This window comes from Athene noctua, chromosome 2 (genome assembly GCF_965140245.1).
Source record: "Athene noctua chromosome 2, bAthNoc1.hap1.1, whole genome shotgun sequence".
Lineage (NCBI taxonomy): Eukaryota > Metazoa > Chordata > Aves > Strigiformes > Strigidae > Athene > Athene noctua.
Genome location: NC_134038.1, coordinates 15,991,966 through 16,017,376, shown reverse-complemented (window position 1 = coordinate 16,017,376; position 25,411 = coordinate 15,991,966). Strand labels below are relative to the sequence as shown.

General features: G+C 43.5%; 1 protein-coding gene across 1 annotated transcript in view; it reads right to left on the bottom strand.

Moving 5' to 3' along the window:
* The window catches only part of EXT1 (exostosin glycosyltransferase 1), a 181,669-nt gene that overhangs the window by 24,416 nt on the left and 131,842 nt on the right, over window positions 1-25,411 (bottom strand). Inside the window, exon 2 of the mRNA XM_074898508.1 lies at window positions 433-526. Coding sequence (XP_074754609.1) covers window positions 433-526 — 94 coding nt within the window. The remainder of the gene's footprint in view (window positions 1-432; window positions 527-25,411) is intronic.

Below are 25,411 nucleotides of genomic sequence, written 5' to 3'. Positions count from 1 at the left end.
TCCAGGCCACCTTCTGCATGTTCAGCAAGCACAGTCTCAAGATAGGCAATGCATAAGAAGGTCTGTTTTGGCTAAGTGAAAACAAAAACTTATTTTTATCGCCCCAAGGCTTACTTGTAGAGGCCAGTGTCTCCCACAGGAAGTCTCACAGCTTGATAAAATACTGCTCTAAACTGGTCTAACCCGTTACCCTCACCACATCCAGGGAAACCCTTTTCCTCGAGGTAACGCAACTCAACCTTCAGATGAGCTCAGTGCTCAGCTCCTCCTGGGAAGAAGCTGCCAATTGCTCCAGAAGTATGAATAGAGGCTTTTGCAAAGTGGATTACTGTCCACAAGGGAAATGAAACACATTTCCCTCTTCCCCACCTCCTTGCTATTGCATGCTGAATTGCAGCCAGTGTAGCCAATGCTTTAAACTGCAGTTCTTACCTGCAAGGCTTCCAGAAACCTGAAAGAGCCAAGCCTGCGGCCACGGGGAACCAGACAGAAAGTGGCATTGTGCAGCATTTCACGGTAATCATACCTAACAAGAACAGGGGAGAAAAGAGAAAATTCAATTAGCGGTGAGTCCTAGAGTAACTGGGTGTGAAAATGCAAACAGCTGTTGAGACACATCTGGATAAAATCATCCCTGACCAAGACCGCTCATGACCAGGTTAACTAGCTCCCTCCATGCACGTGCGTGTCAGCCATGTCCCCAGCTCCTTTTTGTTCACACTCAGGAGTAACCACCAGGGGATACTGCTGGGATGAGTGGTAACGAAACTGAGAAGGAAGGAAGTAACTTTACCTTGGCAATAATCAGCTGTTTCTATGTAAAGAGGTGTGCATGAGTTCTAACAACAAACTCAGATTAAGTGTTTTGATAGCCAAAGTATTGTTGTGGCACTTCTGTGACCCTGATTTCTGTTTGGATTTAGTCAAAGTCATGCACAACTGCATTCATTTCTGTGCAAGAGGTTTGTACAAAGCAAAAAATATTCAAACTATGCCAAAGAAATCCTCCCTTATCAAGCAGGCACTAAAAAACGGAAAGGGGGTTACAATGACACACTTGGTGGTTATTGTCAAGTGTGGTGAGAGGGATAAACTGCCAAATTTTAGCAATTAACCACATAGTTCCAATGACCCCTGCTCCTCCGATTAAACCTTTAAATGCTTATAGACATTCCTGTTCTGCTTTTTTTTTTTTCCTGATTCCATCAATCCCCTCAAAACCATTCACCAAAACCACATATCAAATCCTAACAGTTTCCAGCCTGTTATTAGCTAATTGTACTTCTGGCAAACTCATGGAACTGTGAATGGCATTGACCTCATGTGAAACAAAAGGATCCAGATTAAACACCCTCCATTCTCCAGAGTGTCCTGGACTCTGCAGGCAGATGTTATTTTGACAGTAACTTGTGGCACTGAAATTGTCTAACACTAATAATCTTTAACTGTAGCCTGCAGGCAGAGCAATTTTTTTTCTATGCTTGTATATGTGCATGTATATACATACGTATATGTTATATATAAAGAAGTCCAGACCTACGTTTGTATTCTCACACAGGCCAGACAGATGGGATAAGCCAATTTTCAATTATAATCTCCATCTTTAGGAAGAGACATCTTGCAAAGGCCCATTTGCTTAAACAAGCATGTATAGCTAATTTGCACAAGAAAAGGTCACTGTGAATGGATTAAGATTATCTCCACTGAGAGTAAAATAAAACATCTCATTGCATTAATTAAAACTACAAAACAGACTTCAAAGTACATTTTTTAAAAAATTATATCTCAACTTTGGTTAAAATACATATATACATATTCCATCTGAGTGGCAGTAATTTATTTTTGTCCATGTGGGATATTGATTGGCAGCCATGTCCCAGCTCACCAACCAGCAGTGACACAGCACACAGGGGAAAATATTAGGAAACTGGAATACCAAAATAATAAAAAAAGTTGCCATTTTTAAGTATTTCTTTTTTACATACCGAGAGGCTCATCGCTTTCACTGTATATTGCATGACAGAAAAAATTAATAAATACCAAAAATAGAATACCCTGTAGGGCTAGAATATGCCAGTCAGAAGTCCCCCATCATTAACTAGCTAAAAATGTAAAATCCTGTTAATACCCTGGAATGCAACAATATCCACAAAATGTCAATGGCAGAACCAGAACACAAAGAAAAGCAGAGAACGAGGCCAGAGCAAGTGAGTCCTCCATATGCCAGCAACGTCTTATATTGGGCACATTTTCTTTCATATTTAATTTGCTGATATTAGGGTAGATTTACAAAGGGGAAAAAAGAAAAGAATTTTGTTGACCACTTCCCACCTGGAAACCTGTTAATGTCTTGCTCCCATTTGTGCATTTTAAAGCCTAATGTGTGATTTATTGCTGAGCTCTGGAATAGCATGGTTCATGGTCATCAAGCAATTTATCTACATCATACATACACAGAGAGCCTCATCCTAACCTTGATGTATAGGCACAAAATTTCCACTCACTTCAGGGAGAACCTGCAAATACAACAGAAGCAGACCCAGAGTAAAGCAATAGCCATCAAGAGCTGCTGCAGTGAATGAATTGCACCAGTGATTCTTCTCATGAACAAATTTATCCGCAATTTCAACCCAAATGTTTTAAGGTGACTTGACACGATCTTTGAGCGCAGTGCTAAGGGACTGATTTCCAGTTTAGTCTCCCTCAGTGGCCACTCCAGGATCAAGCATCTATTTGAAATCCTTAAACACAAGGTGCTAATTTTACTCCTACTACATCGTGGGTAGCATGTGAAGCAACAGGGGCACCCTGTCTTAGCTGAAAGACAGAAGATAGCCCAGTATGTTTAAATATGAATTTGGAAATGCCTTTCACATAACACATGTAGCCAGCCATAAATACATGAACATCTCTGTCAAGCTGCATGCATAGCTTTGTAATTTGAAGCACCCCTTGCAGAAGAAATTGTTCACATGTACCAAACAGTACTTCAGAGTCAAGTTTGCAGCAGAGACCATTTCATGTTCTTCTCAGACTGCCAGGCAGCATTCAAAGGAGACCTTGGCCACAAAAATGTCACCTGGTGAATGAAGCTTGAGCCCACAGGCCATGACAGGACAGAAGGAGTCAGGGCAACCCTCAGTTTCAGACTCCTTCCCATTCAGCCCTGTAGGAACCATGCACACAGAGCTTTGAGCCCTGCTGGTGTTTTGTCAGGGAAGGAAAATTGCTTATGTATGACTGGCATTTTTTCCACACAGGAAACATATGCGTCTGACCTGAAAGGATCTTTGCACATCCCTTAACTCTCACTTGAAATGCTTTCAGTGAAGTCAGTGAGATAATCTCTATGATTAAAGGTAGGTATCTCAGTTAAATCTTTCCTGGACTTGAAATTTCTCCTTCACTTGTCCAGGGGAGAAATTGGAGCTGGCGCAGATGTCCAGGAACACCTTCTCAGCTAGAGCATGACACTTACACCTTGAGTACCGATCTGGCATCTATTGCAAATATCAGTATGGTATCAATGACAGGCTTGATTTCCTCACCTTCTTCAGCAACTCATCTCAACAAGACCTCAGGAAGGCAATGAAGTATTATAACCCTGCTCGCAACTGGTGGAGGGGCCTTAAGTTACTGAGAAAATAGTGAGGTGTTTAAAAGAGGTTCTTCCAGAGCTGCCTCTTCTTCTCCCCTGGCAGTGGGGGTTTTATCTGTTTTCAGAACTACTTATTTCCATTAGCCACCAATGTCTGAAGATGGCAGGGAGATTTGTTACGGTCTTCCCACCTGCATTGCTGTGTTTTCTGCAAACCTAGAGCTGCCAGTTTGCGGGGACAGCTCTGCATTACCTCCCTATCCAGATGCTCTGGTTTTACTGGGCTACGGAGATTTTTCAGGCTCTGCTTTCAGCTGAGGAATCAGACCGAAGACCCACACCGCAAGGCACAGCGCAGGTGGCCAGCCAGGCACGCACTTCTGCCTTACTCGTGCTGCTTCGGTGTCGCATTCCTTCTGGTGCTTTCCTTTCCTTTACTCCTGGCAGTTAATCTTCCCAAGCATTTGCTGTAGGAAAGCTTTGAGAGGGGTCCTCTGCTTTGCTTGGAGGTATTTATTTCCAGAAAGCTCCTGGTTTCCACATCAGAAGACTGCCAGGGAGAGGGGGCACATGCTTATTGCTCATATTCCTGTATTTCTTCATTCTGCACGCTTGCACGGAGGTAACATTTTACTGCCAATTTTAGGGTCGGCTTGGCCTGGGCCTCAGCTGCATCATTCAAACATGTTAAAATCCAAAATGCATATGCCTTTAAAACGACAGTAGGGGCTTTAAAACTAAAATAGCTACAGATTTAACCCAAACCTGGCATCCCTCTGTAAGGATCAGCAGTGTATTTTATTAACTTTCAGGCTACCTTCTCTAATGATTAAGTGCACCTTGTTCACAGCTAATATCTTTTTAGGCAGCATAAAAAAAATAGCTCTATTTGTAATCAATTCTAATTTATTCACACTTTAATTGAAGTATCCCCTCCCTGCTACCACCCAAAGCTGAGAAAGCGTGTTCAGCCCCATCTATCACGCAGGTGTAAACACTGCAGTGGCAATATTCGAAGGAGAAACCCTGCTCAGCCAAGTGCTCTTACCATTTTAACTTCTTGATCCAACACATTGCTTCTGTCTTTCCCCACCCCCTTCTTTTTTTTTTTTCCTTCTAATGTGCCGACCTTGTCAATCAGCATGTGGATTAGAGGGCTGCTTGGGATTCCTGGTTCACCATTATCCCAAGAAGCCGGGGCAGGCTGCAGAGGCTCTGCAGCGACTAATCAGCCATGCCATACATTCCTTCTTACAGCTTAAGCATTTCCCCATGTTACCACAGTTAAGAGATTGTAAACTAGCCTGGGAAACATTTTCACTACCAATTTTAATATAAACTATTTTTTTCCAAAGCCACATTGATTCAAGAGAGGTCTAAACAGACATTGGCTGTTGAGACTAGCTGCCATGTCCAGCTATCCAGATGTAATGATTATCATACTTTATCCAGCTATATGTCACCTGTCACGTAGGAATCACAAAGCACTGTACATATTTTCTTATCTAACCCTCTGAACACTGATATGGGATGCCATCACCACTCCCATGTCATAGATGAAAAACCTGAGATACAGATGACTGGTGGCTTCTCCAGCAGCTAGACAGACCTTGGGAATGCTAACCCCAGCGTCCTCACCTGCCTCCCTCCTCTCCACTGATACAGCACTCACCAAAAACCAGCCATATGTTATGGCTATCAAAATTCAGATGGAAATACAGAAGCAGCACCCAAACCAAATACAGTGGGTTTAACCAAAACCAAATACAATGGGTTTGACCCAGCAGCACATACTTTACCAGTGCCACACATAATCTACCTTTTGGAAGATGCTGGAGCTCGTCTTTGGCAGGGAGTATCAGCACATATCACTGTAGATGTCAGATGGGACTAGAGTTGTTTTTTTAATTTCCCAAGCCAAAAATTGTGATGGCACTCAACCAACTATGTCCAGGGCTCCTTCCCTTAATCTGCAAGCTCATGAACACATGCTGCATCTTCCAAAAGTCTCTACATCAGTTCAAGTGCTACAATAAAGGCAGACATTAAACACCTAAAACACAAGACTAAATGGCGGAGTGTTTCCAAGTTTTCCAGCATATTCAGTTTCAGCTATTAAGCAATCGGCCAGTTTTCCGTGTGTGAATGCCTAATGCAGATGGCTCTGAACTACTGGCTGGAGAGCCTGAAAAGAAACTCACTCTGTCACACAGAATGTCTTGTTGCTTGGTTTCCATTAAGGTATGTTGGCTTTTAAATAAACTGTCAAGTAAAACTTGGCATTGAAAACACCAAGTGAGTAACTGTCTTTGTAGAAAACCTGACAGCTCAGCTGTGCGTCAGATAGATAGCTGCCCAAGACTGAGCTCGAAAGGCTAACGCAGCCTACTTGGAAGGGTGCCGTCGCCGTGAACTGCTTGCTTTTAGATTTACGGCTGCGCAAGGCTTTGGGGTGATCTTAATGCCAGTTAACAGGCTACTGGCTGGCAGTTCATCTCCCTCTCCGCAAGCGCCGGTTCTGGAATTAGAAAGTTTGGAGGTGCAAAAACATAATTGGAAAACTTTTTTTTTTCCCTGCTTAAAGGGCTAATTGATTTCACAGGTGTTTAATTATCATTTGCTGTGAGATAATACCTTGTAGTGCCATAAAAAATGGATTTAATTTTCGAGTGCTTGCAAAACCATTGCCAAAGCCAAGTTAGAGCTAAAGCTAGATAATTATTCTATAAATCAAACACACTGCCTCCTTTCTTTGAAATTTTTAATACTTGGCTATAATGATATCTGACGACCTTGAAACTAACATAAAAAGGATTTTCTTGCCAAGTGCTGAAAGGCAGCCATTGGAGTATTTCTTTCAGCATGGTTCATTACCACAGCCGCTGCCGCCATGCTGCCTTGGCTGAAGGACTCTGAGGGATGCTACAGTGTAAATACAGAAGCAGTAGCGTGCGTGATTTCAGCATACAGGTATGGACATGGGTTTGAGAGCATGGGCCCAATCTGAAAATGCTGCCGAATTAACGAAAATCCCACGATTCTTCTAGGCCTGGCAACAGAAATGAAATACTGCAAATGCTCACCAACTAATGTTAAGCTACAACTGTTTTGCCAGCATCTTTAGTTCAGAAGGTTGTATTAACAAAGAAAAATGGGGAAGTAGCATTTCCACTTTAATGTACTGCTAAAGGAACTCTGTTACAGTTAAGATGGACAGTCGTTGAAATTTAAATCATCTTTAAAGTCTTTAGTGACATCACGGTTGGATTCAGTTCCCTTCAATATTATGCACAGAAGCACTTGGATACACAAGCCATTAAAGTCAATGCACATTCTAACAAATAAAAATGCTCTAACGATTTTTGTCTAAATATTTACACAGAATGCCCTGTAAATCTATACGGTGCATGCAAAGCATGCCCAACATTTGGACTGACAAATACTACCCAACTGGCTCCCAGTGTGGCCATTACACCACCTAGAACAAGTAGTCTTATACAGTAGCAAATGTGGCCTCACCAACATCAACTGATGTTTAAAGATAACTGCTTATTTAACACGTGTGCCAGAGAGGGTTCATAAGTACCATGTCAGAGGCAAATCTTGCCAAGGTGCCTCTTTAGGCGGCGTTACGCCCCAGTTACCAGCAACCCGCTAGTAGCATCATGTAGCACTTCTTCTAAAACCAAATGCTGGCTCCTAGGCACTCTAAGAGTGCCTGTTTCACAGCAGCACCTCACTGTGCTGGCAGCAAGAAAATTCACAACACTTCTGAATAAGAAAAGTCCATGAGGAAGTAAAGGCACCGATTGCTTGTATCTTCCGAGGAATGTAAATGCAGCACCACGCATTGTGAATTCAATACCCTCTAGGTTGGTGGGCAAGCACTGAAGATGCTGATGCTCTCATGCATGGATGCATGCACAAGAACACACACACACAGCCACAGGGTAAGATTTTACACAGACCCACCTTCCCCACCATCCACTCTGAAGTGACATAAATATATATGAATCCTCTGCCTGAAATGTGTCCGTCTGGCACTTATTGCCCATCAAGCTGCTGGACCCTTACAAGGTAAAGATGAGACCAACCTGTTAAGATGATCCAGTGGTTCAGGAAGGCTCTTTCTAACAGGACTCTTCTAACAATAAATTATGCCAACACTTTGCATCATTATGGTACCTCTAGCTTGCCATTTTCTGGAGATCACAAACTCCCTTTTGAATATTTTAATATAAATAACAGCCTGCTGGCAGGACAACAAAGCAGCATCTCCATTTCACTGATGGGGAAACTGCCACACAGCCTGAATTTAGGCTTTATCTCTACTCAGCCTTGTTCTCCAGTAGTCTGCATAGAAAAATGCAGGAGTCAGTTGCAAGTAATAACTCTTGACAGTGTGCTTTCGCATTTCAACAGAGAACTAACATCCCGGGCTGCATCAAGAGGTGACTCTCCCCCTCTACTCTGCTCTCGTGAGACCCCACCTGGAGTGTGCTGTGTCCAGCTCTGGGGCCTCCAGCACAAGAAAAACATGGACCTGCTCGAGCGGGTCCAGTGGAGACCACAAAGATGATCAGGGGGCTCCAGCACCTCCCTATGAGGACAGGCTGAGAGAGTTGGGGGTGTTCAGCCTGGAGAAGAGAAGGCTCTGGGGAGACCTTATAGCTTCCTTCCAGTACTGCAAGTGGGCCTACAGGAAAGATGGGGAGGGACTCTTTATCAAGAAGTGTAGGGATAGGATGAGGGGTAACAATTTTAAACTGAGAGAGGGTAGATTCAGATTAGATACAAGGAAGAAATTATTTAATGTGAGGGTGGTGAGACATTGGAACAGGTTGCCCAGAGCAGCTGTGTCTGCCCCCTCCCTGGCAGTGTTCAAGGCCAGGTTGGACGGGGCTTTGAGCAACCTGGTCTAGTGGAAGGTGTCCCTGCCCATGGCAGGGGGGTGGAACTAGATGAAATCTAAGGTCCCTCCCAGCCCAAACCATTCTATGATTCTATGATTCTAATTTTTAAAATTGGAGATATTATATTCTGTACTTCACAGAGTGACTTTGTTCAGACTTTAGCCTTCTCCTAGCATTGAAGCAGTGTCAAACACTTGGCAGGAGTAACTATGACTCTCTTAAGACAGGACTGTAGCTACTAACTGGGTGTAGCTGCAGAGGCCATACCTCCATGTGGTCCTTCTGGATGCCCCTCAGGGTAACCAAACTGGCCTGTGCCCCCAACTGGGATTTATGGCTACTTCCTCCCTATCGAGCGGCCTCACCAATCGTTTGATAGTATTTTTTTGTGAAACAAATTAATATGGCGTCAACACCCAGGTCGATCGCCCAAGAGCCCCTGCCCACTGGCTTGGTAAGTCGGGCAATCCCGGCAGGTCTTGAGGGGAGACCATTGGGCTGTATTTACCCTCACCCAAAAAAGCCTTGCCCATGGGCTTAGTAGGTTGGGCAAAGCCCGGCAATCCTTGAGGGGGGACTGACAGGTTACGACCACCCTCACCCTACACTTTTACTGACTGTCACGGTGAGCAAGCTTCTACCAACAGTCAAGGGCCAGACTGGACTGACCTCTGTGGGCTGCCCTGGTATGATCCACCTCTGGTTGCACTGGGCATTGAGAAAGGGGAGACAGAAGTCATACCAGACCTTGGCCAGGAAGGGAGTTGTGAGCCTAACAGTCGATGGCTGTCCCTACCAACTTACAACAGACTCAATGGGGGTCTCTTTCAACCGTTACAAGTCGTGTCAGATGATATTACATCACTCGCCGCATCCAAATATTGACAAATAGGTGGACAGGCCACCTGCACTTAACCCGGAAAAGGAACAATGTAAATTGTTTGAAATATAGACCCATCTGGTCCCATTAACCAACCTCACATGCTGTGATACTCCAGCTGTGAACATCTTTGGGGTAATTTCCCACTGCAAAGCAGGTTTTCTTACTAATTTATTTGCTAACTTTTCTTTTTTTTTTAAAACCAAAAAAAAAAAAAAAAAAGGCCCAATACTGGAATTTCAGTTACTAAAGCATTGGTTTGGAATAAAGACCCAAACCAAGAAAAATCCATACTGCATTTTCTGAACAAAGAAATGAATTTTAGCTCATCTGCCACCCACCCTAATTTTGAGATTATAGGACATACCTGAAAGCCTCAAAGTGCAGAGAAATAAAAGACTTATTGTGAGATCTCTCACCTGTCAACACCTGTCGGCTCTGAAGCAGATGATTCCCTCCTGCCTGTCAAAAAAAAAAAGGCCTCCAGATCTTTTTAATTATTTTTAAGTAGCTCTTTACTGAAAACTTTAGGTTAAAAAATGCTAAAGAGGATCAGTTTTCTAGAGTTTCATGCTTCAGTATCCAGGGCTACTGAATGTTTTAACTAACCTAGAAAGAGAAATGGCTGATTACAAGTCCTGGATGGTAAAATATGAATAAAATCAGTGCTTTGTACCTGTTTATGCCACAGTCCAATAACCAGATCCAGTAGAGTCCAGGGGACTCCAGCATAAAGAACACTGTCCTCTCCATTAAGCTGCCTGTAGGACTGGGACTTCAGCAGGATAGTAGAAAGTACAAACCCCTAAAGATTGTATTAGAAAGGGTTATCGTTTCTATTCTTGCTTTGAATGTCTGGCTGAGCTCTTTACCAAACGATTTAGAATAGTCCTTATGAAGCTTATCATTTTCTATTCAGCTCCACAGATTTTCCCATTAAGGCTATCGAGCTCCTAAGTGGCTTGTTGGCATCTTTAAAAGTTATAGTCCTCCAGACGCAACATCTAAAAATGGAAAGCAAAGATGATGTGCAATATTGACTCTAATTATGCAGGAGTTCATTTCTATGAATGACTGGATTTGTTTCCAAAACAAAAAGAGGGACTTTACACAGGAACTGCTGGCAGAACCCCGTGTTGTCTAGGCATGCTGACCCAAAACGTGACCATGCTTGGAGGAAAAATTAGTTCAGCAAATCCATGGAACAACTTTGAAATAGAGAAGTGATTTATTTTTACTCCTAAGAAGTCAGCTGCAGCTTAGTCCCCAGGAGTGGTAACACCATAGCATATGTAGATACTTCAATATTTTGGTTGTTTATTAGTTCTCATATTTGCCTTCATCTCAGAATCTCTCTCAATAAATGAGACAAAGCTACCTCAAAGATAGAAGTAGGACACAAAATAGAACAAACAAAAGAACCCTAATTCTGTGTATTCTGATTTTGTAGCACTGAACTTTAGGGTGAAATCCCAGCACTGTTACATCCAGGGTGGGTTTCCACTGACTGACAGCAGGTGCTGATCTTCTGTACTTAATAAGCAGTAACTGGCAATAAAGCAGTGGAGGAGTGTAACTGTGGAAGGGCAGGAAACCACAGGTTTTTTTCCTTATTGCAGTCAACTGTGAGTATTAAAATAATTTTTACTTTCTAAGAGAGAGAAAAGAGGAGATATCAGTAAGAAATATAAAAATGCACTGATAATTGTTTTTCAGTGATGCCTCCCATTCCTGTCCTCAGTTCTGTTAACATAAACCTCAATTAGGCCACTCCATGTGCAGTTTGAGAAGGAGGACTGTGCTTCACTGAGCGGCCAGGTAAAATGGGATCTGTCACTCCGCAGATCTGCTCCTTCTCTGTGTTCACTTACTTCTGCTGACTACAGTAAAATCAAAGTTTTCTATTGTTTGCTCTTCTCAGCAAAAAAAGGCAACTAAAACAAGAGCATGGCTCTTCTGCATCTCTGCTTTACCAAGTCCCCTTCAGAGTTGGACTGCTCTCCTCCTGAGCCAGAGAAAAACATGAGCCACACACCATTAAGTTTAGAATTGCAGCTGGTTTTTGTTAGGCAGTTTTTACCCTCTACAGGGATGTTTAGACAACTCCAGTGATCTTTAGTTGATGTTACACCAGGTCAGGATGTCTATATTCCATTCAGTAGGGCTGGAGGGAGTCTTACCCCCTTTCAACAGGACAAGGGGCAGTGGTTTCAAACTGAAAGAGGGTAGGTTTAGATTGGATATATGGAATAAATTTTTCATGTTTAGGGTGGTTTGACACTGGAACAGCTTGTCCAGAGAAGTTGTGGATGCCTCATCATTGGAAGTGTTCATGGTCAGGTTGGTTGGGGCTTTGAGCAACCTGATCTATTGAAAGATGTCCCTGCCACTGCAGGGAGGTTGGACTAGATGATCTTTAAGGTCCCTTCACACCCAAACCTTTCTATGGTTCTACAATTGCCCATGGTGGCACATGGACTTTTCTGTCTAAAACCCCCAAAAGCATGCTTGCATCCATGCATACTTACATGTACACACTTCCCCCCTATTTACAAACCACTGATGCATGTGCATAGCCTTCTTCCCTTGACTGATCCTGCCCTGACAGAAAGAAACTCACATGATTTTGCAAAATCACTTTTTCAAAAATCAAGGCCCTTTCTGAGTACAAAGTTAGAGGAATAACCAACCAAAGCAAATTGAAAACCTCATTTTGAAGAAGAGCTCTTCTCAGGCATGCAAAGTGAGTCTTTTGAAAACCAGTCTGCAAATATAAGTGCCAAACACTATCTAAACCAGACCATATCGCAATTCTGAGCGCCGCTTTCCATTTTGCTCCTATGAGTCCCAGGGAAACCACATACCTGCTGATGGTGAATGCCTGACTGCTCATATTTGTAGCCCTAATGCATCACCGTAGTGTCAGGCATCTGAGATATGTTGTGACCAATCCTAAGAGATGCAGACAGTGTTTCTCAGTCCCTATCGACACCCTCTCCTACTCCCAGCACTCAGCACTGCACAGAATCATCTGTTTCGCTTTTTTAGCATTCCTGCCCCGCTGGGCAGTGTCTGCCTGAACGTGCTACGTCTGTTTGCGAGCTAATACATTATTTACACAAACTATTCAGGCATAGCAGCAAAGATATAAAACATTTATCAACAAAGGGACCAGTTTGTCATTTTAAAATAATTATGTTTCTTTAAAGAAACCAACAAATTCAGTTGTCTCAGAATTATTTATTAGGTTGCACAGGCTTGAAAGGACTCTCTCTTTTGGAGGAAGGAGTCTCTACTCCAAATAAAGCTTTAACTGTGAGAAATTTTATACCTCAGCAAGGAAATCTCAAGCTCACAGGTTTCATAGCCAGAACCCTAATGAGAAGCACAGGTTAGGTTAGGCATATGGTGGCACCTTCTGCTGTCATCTGCCAGACACTGAAACACCTTGAATGAACTATGGGATTGCAAGGCAGGGAACTCCCAAGTGTATTTGCAATTCTGTTTTGCTGTCAGCAGCTGGAGCACAACTACACCACACTTAACACCTGGGAGCAGCTCTACCAGTCCCAGCCCTGCTGGGAAGTGTGCAGAGCCAGCCTGGCACAAAAGCCATTTGCTCTCTACCTGCTCCCTACCCTGCCCTGCCCTGCCTTTTTATACTTCCTCCAGCAATTTAGATGCAAGGACAAATGGAAAGGGAAAGACATCGGCATGCAAGTGCTCAGATCAGAGAGAGACCTGTGATCTGGTGTGCTTTGCAGATTGCCAAGGAAAACATGACTGTCCAGACAAAAGGGTTTACAAGGGGATGCCAGCAGTGATCAGATTAGTCGAAGGAACAACAGCTCTTCAGCCAAGTGCTAACAGCCAACAGATGGAGGGGAATGATGCTGACTGTAAGAGAGGCCATACAATGATGCAACTGGGCTGCTTTTTTATACAGGTGTGTTAATTTTTATATTTGCTTTAAAGTTGTTTTTTTGTTTTGTTTTGTTTTTTTAACCTTCCAGTAATAAGCACAGAGCAGGTACAAACACATCCATAAAGGAAGCTTCTCTATCAGTGTAACTTCCTACCTCTTATAAACCATAATTGCAGCACCCTGTGCTGGCAGGAGAACAGGCTGCACAGTTCCCAGCTGAGTCTGGGTTTTGTGTGCCGTGTCCCCAACGGGTATAAATGAGACCATGAGCTCTCTCTGCTAACTTCCGAGCAGCTGTTCTCCCCCAGCTCCCTGTCTGACTCCAGATGGGCTGTGATACAGGCATTTCCTACAGCAGCGCCTCAAATCACGTGTTAGACGTGTCAGCAATTTCTGCTGACATCGGAGGCTAAAAAGGTGCAGACCTGCAGCAGGTTTTTTGGAACATCCTCATGCAGTGCAGACCTCTTTTACATACTGTTTAAGAGACTATAAAACGCAGTAAACCAAAATCCTCTGTAATGCTTGGCATCTGAAACAAGATGTTTTACCTTAGAAAGGAGCAATTCTGTAAAGGATTAGGGTCACCATGGACAAGCAGCTCAAGGCTGTTACAGAAGAGCAAATGAATCTTTAGACACATCAACCACATTGTACACACAGAGAAGAAATTGTCCCTGTGTACCTAGAGTCAGTGAGGCAGATAGCAAAAAACATCCAGTGCTAGTACCCGCCCATTTTAGGAAGATGCTGAATAACTGAAGACAAAGAAAAGGGACAGAAAAGTTATTTAAGGGACTGTAGTAAATACCCTTCTGAGAGAGACTTTAAGACCTCAGCTTGTTCAGCTTATCAGAGAGAAGAGGAAGAAGCAGCTTCATTACAGCATGTAAGTGGCTCCACAGGGATAAAAAGAAAAGGAACCAAGAGTTCTACAACATGCTGAAAAGGGGCATAACAACAATCAAGAGGTGGAAGTTAAAAGTGAAAGAAACATCAATAGAAAACTGTACTAACACCCTGGCACCAAAGGTACTTTAACCACTGAACCAAACTGCCACGAGAGATGGTGGCTCCTCCATTAAGTGATCTCTCGAAACTGGAAGCGAGTGCTTTGCCGGAGGATAGGCTGTAACTCACCCCAGTTTACTGGATGCAGCAGAGGGGTAAAGCGGGTGACACAGAATGGACTGCAGTGTGGAGATCAGACAGAGTAATCTCCTGGTCCATCTGGCCTTCCATTTTCTGTAAAAGCTACCAGTATCTGGTGCTTTCTGATTGTCCTGAGCACAAAACCTCTACCTCCAATACTCCACCATTCAAACTTCATCCAATTAGATTAGTACTGAAATGCATGGGGGCAAGAAAAGGAACAATATCTTCTGATAAACAACTCATGGCACTACTTAGATTGCTTTACTAGAATTACAATAAATTCTGTAAGACTAAACAAAACCAGACTACACTCGATAATAAATAACTGCAGGATTTTTGCTACTTTAGACCAACACATTCAACTTAAGAATTAATTTATCTCATGAATGGGACAGTTTAAAATGTATCTATTGATGTACACAATTAGTATTATATTTCTGTAGATCTCAATTGGTTTAAAACTCTTCATAAAACTTTCCACAAGGATTATCATCCCAATTAAAGTATCAAGTGAAAAGGTTCACTCTTTGATTATTATTTTGGTAAACCTAATAGATGCATCCATAAATTAGCATGGAAGGAGGAAAAAACCCAAACCAACAAATGATTATACTTAGGTGGAAATTTTAAAATTATCTTTTTTAATGGATTACTGAAACCCTCCTGAGTACATCTGCAGATAGTGGAAACATGAATGGATAAAACTGGAAGCCTAGGGATTAGCAAAGGCATTACCACAATCACATTTTCCTTATGTGGAATATTTTGCCTTCTCCCCCCTCCCCTCTTCAAAGGTTTATGATCTCTGTCTCGTAATGCAGCCATTTTTTTCCACAAAAAGTACCAAGTCCTCTATAATTTAGTTGGAAACACTGTTGTTTATTATCTTTTGCAGTGAGCAGTCCTGTGTAGAACTAGTTTCTCATCATGCATTAATATTCTGGTATGGGAGGTTTGCAGAAATGGAGAAAGAACAAGAAATAAATTTGAAGGCAGCTCCTTGCCTATTTTGTCATCTCCCAGGTTAGTGTGTGTTCAGAGGGGAGGAAGGTCTGAGCACTGCAGTCACACCTCACAAATACAGTTTTCTTGGTTTATACCTTCATCTGCTTTGGGTTTTCTCACTCTGATGAGTAAATACATCTTCAGCAGAAACCCAACCAAGCAAGGAGCCATGTGGAATGTGCCTTGCCCACACCTCAGAATCTTGAGCTGGCTATGGTTTCCATCTCCCAGCTCCCCTCAGCCAGCACCGAGAGCAGCTTTGCACCTCACCTCGCTCACAGTGTCTCTCACCCCCTTCTCCGTTTTTGGCCTGACAGGTTTGGTGTGTTCTGCGGTGACCTTTTCTGTGGAGTTTTGAAGGATAACATAATTGCTGTCTCAGCAGATTCCCCAAGAAATTCATGAGAGAGCTTTCAGCTCCAGTTTTGTGAGGAATTTGGAAAAAATTAAGCCTTTAAAGCAACACATGACCTTACTGTCTGTCCCAGTGCTGCCACAAATGTCAAAAGCCTCAGCAAACACTGCTTGAATGAGAGATTTGACAAAAGCCCCATAGAGAATTTATGGCAGATGATGTTAACCCATTATTCTGTGAATTTTATCATAGCTGGTAATTTTGGGGTCTCTCCTCAACTCTCAGACTCCTGACAAATGTGCAAATTCATTTTGCCAAAGGACATAATCACAGTTACTGAATCACTGTGTGTTTAGACAAATGCTGCAGGGAAATGTCCGTGTACATCCTCTGTAGCTGTTTATATTCACCACAGCTGCAAACCAGCAGTCTCATAGCCTTGGGTCTTAATGAACCTACACTCTTAGTCATTTGCAGGAACATAACTAATTTGCACGTGCTACATGTGGAGGGAAGGGCAGCTTCAGCTGGACTGGAGGATATGCTGCTCCACAGTGTCCAAGGTGCGGTGGTACAGTGCTGCAGTGCTGCTTCCTCAGTAATACAAACCAGATCCCACTAAAAGGTGGTACCTGTCTCATCCAATTTAATTTCCAAGCAGAGGAGAACTTGGTAACCCCTGCTGCACAAGAGAGTAAAAAAGTGTCAAGGTCTGAAGGGAGCTGGTTCAGGAGAAGAGAGATGCTGTGTGGGAACAGGAGCTCCCTGCCTGCTAAGGGAGAGCTGGGCTCAGGTTAACTGGGACTGAAAGGCCAAGTGCCCAGCAGAGTCATCCCTGTGGGCTGGCTGGGACCCAGCAGTGGCTGGTTCCCCAAAAGACAGGATGGCAGCCTGCAGGCATGATCCTGCCGCTCAAGGCTCTTACTCACACACTGCCAAGCCATGCTGTCCTCAGGGGCCAGACCAGATGCTCTCATAAATTAGCAGCGAGGTCACCACAGCCAGGTTTTTGTTCATCCTGGTCTGCAATGGCCCAGCTGAAAGCTGTACTCTCTTCCCAGAGGCATGTGGCTGCTGACAGCAGTCCTGGGCCAAGGACACTTGGTGCCTGTGCCCAGGCGGCCCCGCAGACTGCTTCAGTGCCTTCTGCCTGCAGACACAGTGCCGCAGTGGGCATCCTCTGTAACCTCAGCCCCTGAGCTTCAGCCTTCGGAGTTTGAAAAATCTGGCCATAGTTTTCACACATTGACAGCAACAAGGCTTTTACTTTGCTCCGTCCGCTGCTTAGGAAAACACACCAAGGTCAAAGAAAGAACATGACTTGAAGGCTCTTCCCAGCAGCATCAGGGTCTCGGTGCCTAACAGAGGTTACGCCAGCAGGAAAAACGCTTCTGCTTCTGACGTCTGAATTGTGACCCCGAACAGCCAGTACCGGGTGAGTTTTGTGCTTAGCCCAAGGACTGTTTGTAAAATGATTGATGACGCACGCAAATGGGCTCTTGTTTGTCTTACTGTACACTGCAAATATTGCTTTTAACAATGAGGTTTTTGCCAAATGATTCTGAACACACCCAAAATGGGATCCTGGAGATAAAACTGCAAAAGCAAAGTAATGTGATCACTGGCTGTCTTCCAAGAGGGACCGATCAATGTCGTCTGATTTGGGCTTAGCATGCAGGGCTGTTTCAGCAGAGGTGAAAAATAGATGCCAGTAATGTCACCTGCCCCCACCTCTGCTGCTCTTAGGATCAGGCTGGATTGCAGGGAGCTGTTGCACTGCTTTTAAGCTGACAATCCCACTCAGCTTCTGGAGCAAATCTAGTCCTTAAAATTTGAATTCTTTCAATTTCCAAACAAGAATTAATCAGAGCATGATTCTGAAGGGGTCTAAGTTAATAATAAATACACAAGTAAAGGTTTTGGTAGCAGAATCTCTAATTACTTTTACCAATCAGTAAAAGTAAATTGGTGGTTACTGTATGATTGTACCATGTCCCCAGACCATACAAAACTGAACTCGAGCCTCTGAAAATTAGGTGTGAAAGGCTCATAAGAGGAAGGTAAGCAAGCTATTCCTCATCCGAGCCCTCTCCTGAGGTCAGGTGGATGATGTTGGCCAGATTCTGCTCTCAGTTACTCTGGTGTGAATCTCAGTGGATTTGCTCTGGATTTACACCGATGTAGCTGAGAAAAAAACCTGCCCTGTCAGTTTTCCTTCTTCGGTCACCATTCTTCTAAATCTTGAGCTCCATCTTAGATCTGCTTCTTCTTACAAGTTGCCTGACTTCACCACGATGCCAGCTGGCATCTCTCTGCTGATCTGCCAGCGTTTAGCTCTGAGGATTTCCAGACAGCTTCACGTATACTTTTAGTTGTCAGAAAAAAAGCAGCTCAAGAGGTAACTTGCCTATTCTGAGCGCAGTCATTCGGCTAACAGGCCCAAATGGCTCTGCCTGTGCCCCAGAAAAAAAAACAGCAGCACCACAGAAATTGGAGTTTAATGTTCTGCATTTAAAGCTGAGGGTTTTTTAATCTTTGGCACCCGTGAAAGGCTGTTTTTCACAAAAATGAGTGATAAAACCCTGTAAGAAACACTCATCCCCAAACTATCTGTGTGGCTTTTGCACACATCTGTTTCTCTCCTGTCCTCAAGAGATGTCTAAAATCTAATTAACCAATTAATTTGCAAATATATTCTAATTTATTCAAGGCAGATTTTCTTAGTGTTAAACTATCTGACAGTGAACCATACGTTGTACACAGGAACAGGACTTCATTAAAATATCAAAGGTTACACAAATGGAATAAAAATTATATTTGTACTGCAGTCAGCACATACTTATATCCCCTAATGAGAAAATGTGTTTGTATTTCCCTATTTCTAATTTGTTTTTGCATGTTTGGTGTAAACCTGCAGTTAATACATTTGCAACACCAAACTACTACACCTAGTATGGAAACATGAATATCCTGAGAGGTTTCCACGTTCATTTAACTTGCAACAGAATTTAAATATACAAATAATCCACCATCAGCGCTCATAAAACTCTTCTATCAACCTACGAATTGCCACAGCTCATTTGTAATTGAGAATTACAACTGTGTCCCCAGCCAGCCCCGCTCCTCCTGCCTCCCTCCACAGGTAGCACCGTTGGCTGGGAAATCTCAAGTTCTCATTGACGGCACTTGTGCAAAGCCAGTCTAACGGAAAAAGCTGATGCCTTGTTCTTGATTGCTGCATTGAACTCCTTTCTTTATTTTTTTTTTTCCCCTAACTCAATAGCTGTGTGAGTACAAAATACAACAGCTGGTTTCAATTCTGCCAGCTACTGGAGAGATTGTGTCATCCACCATCGCGTGGCATCAGTCACAGCTCCACTTGACCTTCTTGAAAGCACGGGAGATGTGCTGTTGTGCTCAGAAAAACCAACAAAAACAACCACAAAAAAACCCCTCCCCTATTTACTAACTCTCCAAGTATTTTATTATACAGCATTAGCACAAACACTAATATGTTGTCTGTATACACTGGGCACAGAATTACTTCTTGAAGACATTAATACCAAACAGCTGTTTTCTTGACAAGCAACTTAGTAGTTTTATTATAGTTCATTACTCTCCAGTAGCATCATGGTCAATTAAGACCAAGTTGCAGTTCTTCTAGGTGTATATATGCATAAGGGACTGCTCCTGTACTGAAAGGCACTGACTATATCTGTAATGCATTAAAAAATAAGGGACTTCCCTCACATCACACAACAGATCAATGGCTGAGCTAGGAACAGCAGCCCAATCTCTTGGCACTGCAAACCCCGGGCTGTTGAGATGCACCCGAGCCTGCCTGCATGCCACCAGGGCTACATGCTCACAGCAGGCTCCACAAATCAAGCACTGCTCACAGCTGCAGGCGCCGGAGCGGCAGGAATTCACCAGTGGCAGTGCCAAGCCCCTGGGAATGGGGCTGGGGGCCGCTGGGGGCACAGCACCTCTCATGGGGTTTGAGAGCCGAGTGGGATGGTCTCAGTAGGAATCGAGAGTGCTGGCAGCACTTTGTCATTAAAGGAGTAGGACCAGCCAGCTACTCTGGGGATGGGTGAATTAGGTTGGAAGACCAGTAAAGGTGGGGAAAAAGGAAAACCCTATCTCTCATGCACACTATAAATTTCAAAATTACACTTCTCACGTTTTTCTCCACTTATTTTTAGCAGCAATATTTAAGGCAAGTACCTAAGGAGGCAGAAGTGCCTTACCTGCCCCCACCACCTTATATTTAATTTTTGAAGTGTTTACTTTGAGCATGCACCAACCTGGAAGAAGGGATGACCTGCAAAGTGATCGACTCTACAGGTGACTAGACGTACAGCTAGATGTATAGCAACTGTCAGAAGGGCAAGAAAAATATGAAAGCAATGGGATGAAGGAGGAGGAAGGGACCATTAGAGCTCAGTGGTAGGATATGAATGACACTGCTCAGGCAGCCTTGAATGCTCCCACAAGAGAATCTGGTCTGGGTCCAAAGATGGCTAATGAGAACGAGCAGAAACAATTTCACAAAAAGAAAACAAATGTTTAAGTTCAGGGAGGAGACTGGAGCCAGTCTGATGGGGTATGCAAAACAACAAGAAATACAAAGCAGGGAGATCTGGCACATGGTTTTAGCCATACAGTAAGAACAGACAATAAAAAGATGGGATTTAAAGCGCTACAAGATTTTACTTTTTTTAAGCCACAGTTTATAATTAAGATGTGGAACTAATTGTCTCTAAATATAATTGAGGCCAGGAACTTCTGGGAGATCAGAGAAAGGACGAGCAATACATAACGTGACTATCATGGCTCCTTTGTATTTCATATAAAATGAGCAAGGGATGCTTTAAACTCTGCATGTCTGTGGTGTAACTTGGACCGGAGGTGAGGGAGAAGCTGAACCTCAGGGGAGTTATTTTATAATCATCCCTTAGGGACTGTAACATCTGCCTTGCACATCGGTCCTGACCACAGCCAGAGGCTGAAGGAGACTACCTACAGACGCCAGCTGGCAAGGGAACAGCCCCTTCAGGACAACAGCTTTGGGAGAAGCAGAGGGACTCACTCCCATGCCCACAAGAGAAGGAGGGACATGGAGGAGAACGGACAGAAAATAAGTTGTGGGGACTGCAGAGCAGAGACAGGGTCTGCAACTAGTTTTAACTCCTTTCTGTATTTGCTTCCTTTACAGCTGTAGGTGAAGTGTACAGAAAGCAAACACCCAGGTACAGGGCCAAAAGCACAAGAGAAGGCTTTGGCAGTGAGGTGAAGTGTTTGAGTTTCCTATCATGGCCCATTACGTCAGGAGGACCTGTCCACATGGCGCAATGTGGCTGATTATTCCTCCAAAAAGCTTTCATATTAATTTATTTTTGCTTACATCCAAACCAAAGAATTAAGCAGTACAGCTATTTATTTGCTTGCTGCAGTGGTCACCAACTGAGCTACCTACAACCACTGAGGTCTGAAAATTAAGCTCTTGCGACTTCACAAAGGAACCACAAATATCTCCTCATAAATGCTCTCTATTTCTAGCCTTTGACTTGAAACCCCACCCATTCGAGCTCCTGCTGACCTCACTATGAAATGCAGACTGTTACACACCAGTGACTTGATGAGTAGGGGGTAGGACTGGGTTCATGTTGGTTGCCTTGTGGGTCAATGTAGTTGTCAACGTACATGGGTGCAATCTTGTTCCTTTACGGAAAATTGATCAAATTAATTAAATGGATTAATTGATTTACTGGATTTGATTAAATATCTGAGAATCTTTCCACTTAGGCTGCTGCTGACCCTTCTTCCATTCTCAGACCATGGCTGAAGACCTTTGAACCCTTGAATAAAAACAGGACATTGCCTCCTTTCCCCCACTTTGAAGCTTTCTTGTCCTCTAAGCTGTACATATTTACATACTTGGCTATAATGTACCCCTTCAAAACTGCAATCAGACAATTCTCTGGTTTAGTTATTAATAGACTACAGATGCATCCACCACTGACCAAAGATGCAAAGGCTGTGAAACATGAAGAAGGTTGATTAAAACCAGCCTCTGTTTTAGTGGCAGCTTAAGCTATTAAAATGTACTCAGTATCATCTGCCTTAACATCAACCACAGTAAATTACTGTCCCAATACAGAGGATTGTAGGAGCAGAGCACAATTTCTTCTGCATTTTTCATATAAAGCAGATGACACTTTTTACCTCGCCCAAGCAGGATCTACCACTGACAATGTATTTCATATGCATACTGCTTTTGGCTCTCCTCTGAAATGGCACTATATGCTCTCAGATCTTCACGACAAGGTTTAGCTTGTTTAAGACTTGTTCAGTATTTTCATCTTAGCTGTTAGGAGAGGAAAATAAGGTGGGGAAAAGTCTGAAATTGTGACATGACCAGAGTGCATTGCCTATAATCACGCAGCTGTGATTTAAAGCCAAGTGACAGTCTATAATTGAATTGTCTGGAACTGCCTACGGTTTATTTACTGAATTCAGACATACCGCGTGTGTGTGGGGGGGGGTATCAAAAAAGTGTAGGTCTTTACTTATGCATAGGGAAAGCAGGAGGGGCACCCTGGTGTTCCAGGTAGCTCTGGTAGAGGAATCCCCTACATGTGTCATTGCTTTTGTATCAGCTTCTGTGGAGCAGGAGCAAAACATCACCATGTTGAGCAGAGGGAAAGATGTGTGCACTGGCATGGGACTTCCCACCTGAGGAGAGGATGCAATTCCTCACAGAAAACTGCTTAAGTCTCTCTAGATAAGGGTTTCATCAGGCTGACAGGGCAGAGACAATTCCCAAGCCCTCACCTCCATATGAGATGGTCTTTTGGAAGCAGGCACAGCTTCTTCTTTAGCATATTTAGAGGTATTGCCAGATTAAAACCAAACAGCTGTGATAAAGAATCCAGATGAACCCATCCTGCGGCATTCATGCCAGCACAGGCTCCCAGCAATAGTCCTGTTTGCAACAGCCTCCAAACCCAAGCAGGTGAATGAATGCATGTGGTGGAAGTGAAGGACTGCTACCATCTTCACTGCAGGGAGCTGATGCTCCAGCCCTGACCCCAGCCTCTCCGTCAGGGCCATCAATTAGGACATCTGTGCATGGAAAAATAGGAAATAAAGATCTGAGGCAACCAACACATTTAACACCAAAGATGTGGCACAGTCCATTCATCTGGACCACCACAATGTGTTAATCATCAGCTCCTGCCAGCTAAGTGCTCTGCTTCTCAGGAATCACAGAATAAATGAAACACGATGGTTACTGCACATTTTTCCTATCAAGCATGCAGTCTGATACTTTGGATATTTCTATAATACTTATACGCAAAAGTGTAGACATACAGAAATGCTTCCGCAAATCTACTGCAATGGCTTTCACATGTTTTGCCACATGGGCTTTTAAGGACACCCTGCTATCTGCCCTATTTGCCCTACCAGTGAGTTAACAGCATGCAGGTGTTAGGAGGGACAAGATGACTTCCTCTCATACCAACTAGAGTAGTAGGTAGGGAGAATCAGCATACATATACACACACCCACAAACACACTCAAATCCAACCTACTCCTTTCAACTCAAACTGGTCTTGGGTCTGTTCGTGGCTGAGGAGCCCCATCTCCTCCCAGCACAGTGGATGCACTGCACCGTTTGCTAGGAAAGAAGATGCGAGTGACACTGCGGTTTAGGCAGAACAGCCTGGATAAGTCCCTGTCACTAACAACAAGCTTTTAAGAGCCTCTGACAATACTATCTGTACATTTCTGCGTGCTTTAGCCAACTTTCAAATGATTTGATCACATACTGGATGCTCCCCAATGCTGATCTAAGAAGTGCTTTGAAACACTGTATTTTAACTATAGCATTTCTTTTGCCATGTTTTCAGTTACGGACACTTTACCTTTGCCCAGTATAGATACACTGACTTACTGTACTAACCTGGGGCCATCCAGCTGAATCGGCTGGTGAAATGAAGAGTGTAGAATTAATGGGAGGATCAAATCCGGGACTTCTGGGATGGCACTCACTAGTCTGATTCTCTGCTCTCTCAGTAAAGCCCAAAGGAGGGGAAGGAAAATGCCAGGTTCTAAGTAGATGAAGCCCAAGTGTTACTGACTTGTTGTTCATAATGTGGAAAAACTATGGCTGTGACTGAGGAAAAATAATTAGGTCCCAAATCTGCATTAAAACATTTTTGCAGGATTTTGCTCTTCAAGTGGAAAACTGTTCCCACACAGCTTATTTTTAGGTATTTTATATTAAAGAGATAAAAAAAAGTCTTCATGTTTCAATTTCTCTGCGGGAAGTTTTTACAGTAAAGATACTTGGAATCAGGATAATAGTGAGAGAAGAGGGGAATAAGCCAAGACCATTGTTCCTGGAAATACAAACGTATGGCTAGAGGCAGTGCAGGGGTGGTGAGGGGCACGCTCAGCATTCGTGCTGGTCATTCCAGCAGCCAGGGTGCACCCTCGTGATCCACAGCTCATTTGTGTCTTATGATTACTTGCAAAATAATTTCATGTATTTGGGGATAATAAATTATCCAAAGTACTGCTAATCAGTTTCATTCACAAAGAGTAAGTACCAGCAACAATCCTTTTGGCCCAGCTTCACTGAGACAAGCATCATACTTTCAAGCTGAAGTCCACAGCAGGGTCAGGGATGTCCCCGCACACAGGAGAGGATGCTCATGTCCCTCCGGCACTGCAAGGAGGGAAGAGCAGAGCGTGAGAAGAGAAGGACAAGGCTGCAGAGAGTGAGGAGGCTTGAATAGAGAAAGGGCTGAGGAGGGGTTTTTTTGCCTTTGAGATTAAAAACAAGGCAGGAGATGCTCCACCACTTTGTGAAGCTAGTGGAAGGATTTTCTGCATCAGTCTCTTGGTAGCAGATGCTTGATTTTTTTTTTAATCGCTTTTGAACAGACTACAAGGTCACGTTCCAGCAGAGCCTTAGTGCCCTGGATTCAGTTCTCAGGGTGATGCCCAAAACTCTGAGGTTTTGGTTTCTTACAAGCATGTTTTGTAAATCCCCCAGAGTTTGGCCTTGCATAGCCACTGCACACATCTCTGGGAGGAAATTATCTGTCCACACCAGTAGCAGTCTCTGCATCATCCGCCACATGTTTCCCCTTTCACACAGAGGGAAAATCTCATCCTAATTTCTTCCAACCCACCCAAAATCATGTCTTTAACCCTTCAGATTCACATCCTGCATGTTCCCACACACCAACGGGCAGAAAATCCCCCCCTTCGAAGACATACTCTTCAGTGCCTGGCCAAATGCACTTCACTTGCAACTGGATGGCTCTTTGGAGACACATGTGACATTTCATGCTGTCAGAGAGAAAAAAAATTGCCCAGAAAAGGCTGCTTGAACAACAACTTCTTGCCTTTTTGCTCAGCACCAATTAAAAAGAATTAAGAATACTGGGAAGGAAAATTTTAGTGATGGAAAGTCTGTCTTGGGCCTCTCCCTCCTTGGCAAGACACTGAGCAGCAGGCAGCAGCAGCACTGAACCATGCAGTATCCCTTCATCCAGGTCTGGGG